The following is a 10337-nucleotide window of genomic DNA, read 5'->3' as shown; positions in this document are numbered from 1 at the left end:
GTCGATAGAAATCACTTCGAGCCTTGCAGTGTCGCCAATTCAGGGGTTTTTCCGCTATATCTAGCGTTTTTCATAGTTAGTTTAGCGGGTAAAATGTATTAGATTTGTATTGCTCATTTAGGGATTTAGCGGGGTTTTTAACACTCACAGCGGTAAAATCATATTTTACATTAACAATATAGTAATTTAGCGGTTTCTGCATTGTACATTAGCGGATTTTTAGGAATCGGGTTGGCAACACTGGAGCCTTGATCGATCAGGGCTTCGCGTTGCATTCAATCTTTGTCTAATTGTGTATTGAATTTGTTATGCAAGAGGGTGAAGTCTTGTTCGAATGTGGATGGTAATACATTTATAAATTATCAATAGCAAGCATTCCTATTAAATAGTTATGGCATCGCCATCCGTTGGCTTCTCCACTGCCGGTGTATGGGATAAAATTTGTATTGCGTTTCCCATACTCTCCAGCAAGGTATGAATGTTTTACCTTATTTAATATACGAAATGTTGACTGTAATTAGTGAGCCTTACAAAATAACGCTTTATTTAAAGTACATTAAAATTGTAACTCCATTTGTTGGTTAGTTGACGATTTATGGGTCACATTTTTTGGTGATTAAAGTCTAATAGTAAATAATTGAGGTTAGGAATATTGGGTTTGACAGGGGATTTCGGCTCGGGGTTTCCCTCCGCCCCATCTCTCCCTTGTTGTTTGACTGGGGTTGTTTCATTCATTTTCATTTCATTTCATTTCATTCATTCATTTTATTCCATAGATCTTACATGAGCAATGAAGCTTTAAGATGTGGAACATGTCAACATTTTACAATATTACAATTACAATTTTTACAAATTTTTATAGTTTTACAATTTAGTAATTTTCTACAATTTTTACAATGTTGTACAATTTTTTTACATTTTGGCGAGATGTAGTGAGATGAAATGAGGTCCGAGGATTCGCCAAAATATTACCCGGCATTTGCCTTTTCGGTGGGGGAAACCTCGGAAAAACCCAACCAGGTAATCAAATCAAAGGGGGTAATCAAATCAAAGGTGTTGATGCCAAGGACTCGCCATAGACCATCCGGTTTCAGTCATTCATTTTACGTTCCAATAACTGCAGATGCTCAACAGATTTTAGAAATCAGAATAAAACATGTTTTGTTATCTAATGTAGTAGGCCTAATTTATTTGATTTATTAGAACCAAATTAATTTTCTTTTAGGAACCTAAAGGTTATTGCCATGGAGATGATCATCTTCTTGAAGAAATAAACGAACTGAAGCTGAACACATTCATAGAGGATACTATCATTTATCGTATTGAACAGATTATGCGACAGAAGATTGCCCCAGAATTTTGGAGCAGATTTTCTACGAGAGAAGATGAAAGTGATGGTTTTGAACGTTTTAAGGATGCTGTCGATTATCTCTATTCTTCTCTAGCAAATTTTCTGCCTGTATTAGAAAAACTGGAAAAATTACGCCGTAATTCTGGAAGTCATCGTGTGATTTACGGTGAAGAGACCTTGCTCGGGACATTCAAAGTGATTGTTACTTCGACATTACATTCTCAGCTTCCATTAACACATCAAATTATCACTGAAGACTTCTATAAAGTTTCTTTCAAAGTGTTCTGTAACACAGATAAATCTGATATTGGTAAGAATTTTGAAATTTATTTCTTCTAATTTTTATGTTTACTTATTTCACTTACCTGTACAAAATAATGTCTGTCTGTGCCCTAAATATTCAGGTATTTTGAATTTATGATTAGGGATGTGCCATATTGTGTTGATGTTTAATCAACTGTCTGAAGACAGATCTGAACCTCAAGAAGGTACCACTTATGAAGCAACTATGCCAGGAAATAATGGGATAGAGTAGCCAGTTCCTTTTCCTCTCCATTACATACATCGTCGACTAGCTACATATTACATTAGTCAGACTTCAGATGCATACAAACAATTGTTCTTCCGATAATTTAGGCTAATCATTTCAGACCAACCTGATGGTCTAGTGGTCAGAGCTTCTGGCTTCAGTTCGTGAGATCTCGGGTTCGATTCCCCCTTAGAACACAGGAATATTTCCTGAAAGGAAATTGTTCGTGTGTTCGTCCATGATCTGGAAATTAGGTTAAGTTTAGATTTAAGACCTCTCCTGGCACCACACGGTCATCCTATCATAGCAGGTGCCTCAACCTCAGAAGTGGGTTACATAATTATATAAGCCACTGCTAGGAGAAAAAACAGACAACCTGGTGGCATTGGAGTGGGGGGAGGGGAGATTACTTATTTTCGTGTAAGGCACCCCATATTCTTCCGAAACCTTTCTAATGCTTAATTTTCCTTGTTTTTACAGCTTTCACCACATTGAAAGGTAGGCTACACTGGGTGTAATTGCAGTTTCTTATTGGTCTTAGCTTATTTGCATGTACTCGCATTGTTGAATTTAACCTATAACACAGCGAAAAATTAGGTAATGGAGCATAATTTAGTGACAGAATTAATACCAAATGTATTGCCATGATCGGAGTTACCTTCCAAAACTACAATATGACATTAAAAAGGGCATAAAATAAAAATTAAAATAATTAATTTATCCCTAATATTTTACACTAACCCTTAAGGGAGTTCTATGAAATTAAATATTGTGTTACTTACTGTATTAACAAAATATGTAGTGAAGTACAGTCAAGTTTTTTTTATACAAGAATTTTTAGTACAAAAATATAGCACATCTCTACAATCTTTCTTGCTACTGAACACAGTTGCACATGATTTAAATATCAGTTGTTCCTGGAAATTATCTTTCTTAGGAACATGGGTGTCAACAGTGCTTTCAAATTACCAGCAATATCTATGCATTGTCCTTTGTTTAAAAAAAAAACATAATAGATCAGTTTCATGACACTGTATCAGATTCATCCCATTTTACGGTAAATATAGTTATGTAATTTTCAGTGTGTGGTCCTCTTTTAAATTGAATGCATTGTAGATGCGCAGTATATACATATACAGATTGTGACGTTAGGCCTATCACAAAATGCCGATGTTATGTGCCACTTTTGTGCATACAGACAGCTGTTACGTGAATATTACATGCTCGACAAATGGCAGAACAGGTAATTCACAGCCAGTCCCTAAAGCTCCCGAAATAGCAATGTAGGTAGGTTTGGAAACAGCAGATGCTAGATGGTGGCACCTCTGCACGTGGGCACCAATAATATGTATTTAAATAATCTAGTCTATGAAGTTATTTTTCAGTTAACTGACAAAATCAGTTATCTGGCATTGGTCTTGTCCCATAGATGCTAGATATGAGAGATTCTACTATACTTAAAAATCTCCTCATTACTAAATCAGTTTAACTACCTTAGTTATATAATTTCATATACAGTAATTGGAATATATCAGTCCCCTAACTGCCCATTGTGCAACTCAAACCAAGAAATGGATTCGGAGCACCTCAAAATTTCTGCTTCATTGGCTGACCATGATAATATCTTTGAAAAATATTGGAGTGCAATAGGTCAAATGACTTTATTGTCAAACGCCTGGCATTAGAAAATAACAACAACGTATAATTTCATATGAACACTTTATTGATATAGGCCTAGATACAGAATTTCAACAAGTTAATAGGAGCAATGAAAAGGACATTAATTTTAAAAGTGAGAAAGGAAACTGCATTGAAGTTCTGTAGAACAGTATGAGATGTCATATCCTAAATCAGTGTTTCTCAACCTTTTTGATCATGAGGCCCTCACATTACTTTAGGCCCTCTGGTTAAGATGTAGAGTAGAATATAGAACATAGTAATATGAAATTTGGTATCAATTTAAAAAGAAAATGATTTAATTGTGTTTTTATTTAATGCAGAATAGTCGGAGGTTCAAATTTTCATGGAACAACTCTTAAAAATTATTATTATTTTGTTCACTGGTCTCCCATTATTTCTGCTCCTTGGACCCTAGGGGGCTGTAGTCTTCGGTTGATAATCACTGTTATAAACCTTCCTGGCAGCAGTAACTTACGGGAAGAAGGATTTTTCACGTTTCACAATTTATAGAATGCAATTAATGCCAGAAAAATTGTCATATTTCATAATATTTTGGTAAAATTTTTATATTTAATAAAAATCTTCGTAGTTCATCATATTATGCACGACTTTTCTCCTTCCATTAATATTTTTGTAACTACATCTGAACCAATATGCCTAGACATAGTAAGAAGACAGTAGAGATGTTTTCTAGGAAACACTTGAAAAACTCAAAGTACCCATTCCATCAACATGCCAGGATTTCCAACGTAACTGAAATCTCCAAATTCCCCTTTAGAGTAATTGAACTTGTAGTGTCCCTGAATTTGAGAAGTCAAAACATAAGTGGGTTCTATTTCACATTTGCCTGAAATTTTTTCTTTTTTTCTTTTTTTTAAGTTCCTGGGCTTAGTATTCATTCTTTTCTGTACATGCCCCACACATTCACCTTTATCTCAGTGTCTGGGCCATATGACAGAAGATCATGAACGTTTAAAGAAGTTGTTGGTCTCGGTAGCATAGTTGGTATAGCGCTGGCCCTCTATGCTTGAGGTTGCAGGTTCGATTTGGTATTTAAGTGTGTTTAAATGCTACAGGCTCATGTCAGTAGATTTACTGTCATGTAAAAGAACTGCTGCGGGACAAAATTTCGGCACACCAGCGATGCTGATATAACCTCTGCAGTTGCAAGCGTCATTAAATAAACCGTAATTTAAATTTTTTTTTTTAATTTTAGCGTCACCATTACCAATACTATACTCTAGATATTGGAGTGATCTGTTCAGTGAACATTTGAAAATCTCTCTCGTTCCTTCGCACTCCTTACTAACAGCACTATCAATGTGATTTTTCATGGACTGAGGCTTGTGTTGTTGAAACCACATTTCATACTCTGACTGTCTTGGGAACCTCCTTCTGTTGACAAACTTACAGTATGTTAATTTCACTTCAGTCTTAATCACCTTGTCTTAGGACCCTTCTGTTGACAAACTTACAGTATATTGACTTCACTTCAATCTTAATCACCTTTTCCAATTATTGACACAATGCCGGAGCTCAACATGTGCCCATTTTGTTTTCCATGACTCTGCTTCTGGCACTGCTATGCTGTCCTTACCAAGGTCAGTTGTCATCTGCTTCTTCTCTTGTGTAGGCCCTTCATGAATTCTTCTGCCACTAAACTTGTTGCCATTGTCATTCGATTCATGATCAGGGTAAATGTAGTTCGTTTGATAGGTGGGGGAAGATCCGTGATTTCTTGTCACTGTTCTGACCGCAAATCCTACTGCCAGAAAATTTATTTTTGAAGTCACGTAGGGCTGTCTGCTGTGTGAGCTCAATTGTCCGATTTTATGTTATTGCATGAACATGTAAGGAAATTCATAACTAGAATCCGAATTTATATGCATTTATAAAGCTTGAAATATGCATGCAAATACGCTTATAAAATCTTAAAATATACACTATAATATGCAATATACTGTAAGTTCGAAAAATAACAGTTCGTAAATGTTTTTACTTTTAAATGGAGTAACAAGATGGCAGGTGTTTAAACCTAATTGCATGCACAATTTGTTGAAAGTTGTGTAAAACATTGTACATTGCAATGAAACACAGTTAAACAAATAACTAGAGTTTGACCATATTATTTAAGTAAAAAATGTATATCATTTACTCACATTAAAGCTGAGAATTGCAGGAAATAAATGCCATCATGTTTTCAATGGTGACACTCCTATTCCTATCAGAAAGCAGATTTTTGTACTGAAAAATTTAGCAGTAATTCAATGATTAACTTTGCTTAGGAGAATTGCTGAATATATAATTTTCGTATTACAAAATAAAATATTATATGTCAGAATATGTCCAGAATATGCAATTTTTATACTGAAATAGGAAAATATGCATGCAGTGTAAATAAATCTTAAAATATGCAATCATATCCACTAACAAATATATTTCGATAATCGAAAAAAACATATTTGCATATGTTAAATGAGTTTGCATGTGCAGTATGGATTTTGCATATAAATCTGGACTATACTTATAACACAGCTGTGGGAGTAAGTGCTGCTTAGTGAAACAGAAATAAAACTGACACATTACATTTCTATCCACAATAATTTATACTTGTGTCTGTTCCTATAGACCAAGACGAATCTTTAGAAGATGGGGTGCAATGTGGTGGTTGCGGGCACGAAATGGAGCAGTGTCAGTGCCAGTCCATTCTGCAGGTTTTTCACGAGACCAACAGGTGATTCCTCTTCAAACTGCTGTGTGAAAGAATTTAAACTATCTGATTTGTATCTCTCTCTCCTATCATTTAATTACTACAGCTTATTATGTTTAGCATCTAATCATATATCCAGGTGGCCGGGGTTCGGTCCGTGGCTAGGTTGTGATGGACAAAGCAGATGTTGCAGAGGATTTTTCCTGGGATATTCCCATAAACTGGAACATAAATATATCTTTGTAAAACAAAATTCCATGTTCACTGACAGTGAAGATGCGCCTTTTTCTATTAAAAGCTTCCTTTGCCATTGCTATTCTCCTTTTGACTTCCTGGCAGAGGCTCATGTTACTCAGTGGTGTAGCCAGACTAATTATTTTGGGTGGGCCAGATTAATATTTTTGGTTAGAAAGTACCTGACCCATCTCCTGACATGCTGCTGCCATCAACTCTCTTGAAACTCATTCTCGGAAGTGTTATTTAATAACATGCAACATTATGATAAACAATCATGCTAGTCATATCTGTACAAACACTTCATAAGGTGAACTGGAGCTGTCGAGATTTCCTACCAATGAATCTGTCAATCGCTGATGATGGATCCTTCAATAAATCCCAACTTTTCTCCCTCTCAATAGATAGAATTGCTAGATTACAAAGCCTTGTGCTTGACATGATTGTCGAATTTTTCTTCGTTTCAGAGCTTTGAAAAGTTTTATATCATTACTTTAATGAAGGACGAACATTTACTAATATCCATTTTTGAAGACTGAGGTGCTTCCGATAATGAATTTGCAAGAATATCATCTAAACATACTAAATAAAATAAGCTGTCAAATTTTCCTAGCTGATGTAACAATTCAGTAGCCTCCACAGCTTTCTTCTTTCTATCACTGCCAGACAATTTTTTAGGCCAATCCAACACAGTTAAATTGGTTCTTGAAGAATGAACGCATTTTTGACTTCTTACCTTAATGCTATCGACTGCAACTATTGCTCTGGCTCCATGGTTTAGTTTTAATGTTGAGTATTTTCCATTAAAAAAACGCAAAAATTCGCATTTTTTGGGGTGGGCCTGGGCCCACCTGGCTGACCCGCTGGCTACGCCACTGATGTTTCTCCTTATAGTACACCCCAAGTATTTGAAGCTATCCACTTCTTCTGCTACCTCATTTAGAATTCGCAAGTTTACCTTCTTTACTTTTCTTCTGTGGTAAATAAATAAATACTTGTTGCTAGGCAAGCATGCACAGGAGCCAAGCAATAATTTTAGTACTGTTTATTTTGATACATACTGTGTTTTAAGGTACAATACGCTAAACTACTGACTGTCCAAGTGGTTATGTCAGATCTCAATTTCCCCCACCCATTTTTTTCTGGTCCCTCTGTAAAGGTCCGTGGCTGGACAGTCAGCTATTTCCTGAAAACATTTTCTGTTCGGAATTGAACTTCTGCGTAATATTATACAACTGTTTAAAATAATTTAAAGTAAAGGACCTCGTTAAGTAACTGTCATGTGATTTCCTAATTTCAATGGTCTTGCGACATAACCACTCGGATGGACAGTAGATTCTACCATCAAATTAGGCATTTTTACGCTGTATAAAATTAGCATTATCTGTCTAGAAATAAAATTGGTTTTTACCTAAAATCTGATCTGTAATTATCAGGATCACCAGCACCTCCCCTCTTCTCCACCTCATCTCTTCTTTTCCTTCTTCTCTTCATAATATAGATTGATCCACTCACTAGAACTCCCAAATAAATCATTATTTGTTTTTAGTTTAGAATTAAAATGTTGTATACACATAATATCTTGAACTGTATAGTCGGCCTGGTTGGCGCAGTCAGTAGAGTGGTGGCCTTCTGTGCCCGAGGTTGCGGGTTCGATCTTGGCCCAGGTCGATGGGATTTAAGTGTGCTTAAATGGGACAGGCTCATTTCAGTAGATTTACTGGCATGTAAAAGAACTCCTGTGGGACAAAATTCCAACGTACCAGTGATACTGATATAACTTCAGTTGCGAGCGTCGTTAAATAAAACAATTTAAAAATTTGAACTGTGTAAAATGTATCTCCTTCACCTCCTACTGATTTGGACTCTTCCTCTAATAGTGACTTGTCCCTGCTCTAGTTATGATTAACTTGACTGTTGCATGACAAAGCTATTATGTACTATTTGTACAGAATGTGTCTTTTGTTTTTTATTGACAAAGATCTCATTTAAAGCATAGCAAAGGGTATTTTGAAAACTTTTGTTAGATTGAACTGTACCTCTAAAATGTTGTATCTATGGGTAATAATAACAGAACAGTACGAAGTCTTGCCAGTCAACATTCAGGAAGCCAGAAGCTGTATGATCTCATGACATAGGATGTAAAAAGTGATTGCAGGCATCACTGTCAAAATAATTAAAAGAGACTTTCCCAAGAGACCAACACTTCATATTCCACATGTCAAAGAGGTGGGAGGAGGTATGTGTGTAGCCTATATATATATTTTCATTCCAAACTAAGAATAAATAATTACTTTATTGCGAAAAGTTTAAAGCCTCTTAATGAGTGCATCACTGTGTGTAATCATAAACATCATCATCATCATCAAACATGGAATAAGTCTTTGAAATTTTGTAATATTTTCTGTATAATATTTGCTTCCAAACTCACTCACTTGTAACTATGTCAGTTGATAGTGTGTCACTGAACTGATAGAAAATTGATCTTCAGTAGATACCTTAGATATTGATTTTCTTTTATATAGCCTATTCACTTTTTTTTTAAGGAAACTCATTGAATTGGACCTTCTGGAAAGACTTGCTGGAGAAGTTATTACGTCCCTGATTCACATAAGAGTAGAAAATCATGTGCAAGAGTCATGCAAAGGAAGCTTTGATACATCTCACATATCTTCATTGGAGTCGGTAAATATACTTTTTTGTCTGAATAAATTTGTAAGAAGAATGTTAGATAAAACCATGTGGCGAACTGTGTAACTATCAATCAACAATTCCACCAAAGTTAGATAACCTCAGAGGTGGAGTGAAGAAACGTCTGCCTCTCCACAGCATCCTTGGTGCTTGTGCAAGGTGTGTTCGATCCATATCTATTTTATCCTAATCGGAGTGGCGATCAGTTAGTAAAATATGTAAGCATTTTGATCTTGTCTAAAATAGGTCTGGTTTATAAAGTGATGGATGTTCATACATTGTTAAATGCATGTGAAACCTGGACACTTAACACAACATGATTGTAAACTAATCCAGCAGTGAAAATGAAGTTTTTGCTATCTGTGGGAGGATATAGATTAATGGATAGAAAGAGAAATTAATATGTCAAGAAGGACTAAACATTTTCTCATTTAATAAAACGTTATAGAATGCAGAAGTAGATGGGAGGAACATATCAATAAATACTTTGAGAGTAATATCACCAGCAAAGTATTAAAATCCATAGTGAAGGGACAGAGAAGCCTGGGATGCCCAAATGAAGATGGTTGCAACAATCCTTTGAAGCCGGAATAGACACAAGTGCCTAATTCCTTCATGGTGGTGGTGGTGGCGGCGGCGGTGGGGGTGGTGGTGGTTGGTACTGCTGTAATTACTGTCTTGTGATCCCAATAGACAATTGAAGGGGTGAGAATGAAATAGTCCAAAGCCACACTTTTAACAAAAAGTTTTTTTATGCGAGTTCATTTCTTACACATACGGGGAAGAAACTATGAAAATATTATAAAAATTACTCAACAAATGACGTAAGTATACACCAAAGAAATTATGATACTGCACCTATACTAGTTTCCACCTTATAAAGCGACTAACCAGGAAGTGATATCATGTTGCTGTCAGTAGAGGCTCGGTTGCCACATAGATAATTTCTGTTTCCACCGTCTTATATTCTTCACTTCCTTTTCATGTTGAAGCACTCAGGAGATTACATGCATCTTTTATTCACAGTGTTAGTAACACTTCTACACTCGCAATAACAGCAGCAATGATACAGAACACGAAAGCAATTACATCTAAGACATGACACCATGGCTTGGCAACATTGTCCCAGCGAACAAGAGAAT

General features: G+C 35.8%; 1 protein-coding gene across 4 annotated transcripts in view; it reads left to right on the top strand.

Moving 5' to 3' along the window:
* Positions 1–256: 256 nt before the first annotated feature.
* Positions 257–10337, top strand: part of mr (anaphase promoting complex subunit morula) — a 33760-nt gene continuing 23679 nt past the window's right edge. For 3 of the 4 annotated variants that reach the window (XM_069822622.1, XM_069822630.1, XM_069822645.1), the window contains exons 1-5: positions 257–472; positions 1226–1661; positions 2361–2378; positions 6189–6294; positions 9051–9189. In XM_069822622.1, the coding sequence (XP_069678723.1) occupies positions 392–472; positions 1226–1661; positions 2361–2378; positions 6189–6294; positions 9051–9189 (780 nt within the window). In that variant the 5' untranslated portion in view covers positions 257–391. The remainder of the gene's footprint in view (positions 473–1225; positions 1662–2360; positions 2379–6188; positions 6295–9050; positions 9190–10337) is intronic. The other variant, XM_069822637.1, reaches the window with a different exon arrangement.

The sequence above is a fragment of the Periplaneta americana genome, chromosome 1, assembly GCF_040183065.1.
Source record: "Periplaneta americana isolate PAMFEO1 chromosome 1, P.americana_PAMFEO1_priV1, whole genome shotgun sequence".
In the NCBI taxonomy this organism is placed as follows: Eukaryota; Metazoa; Arthropoda; class Insecta; order Blattodea; family Blattidae; genus Periplaneta; species Periplaneta americana.
Note: the sequence above shows the minus strand (reverse complement) of the source record. Positions and strands in the feature narration are given on the sequence as shown.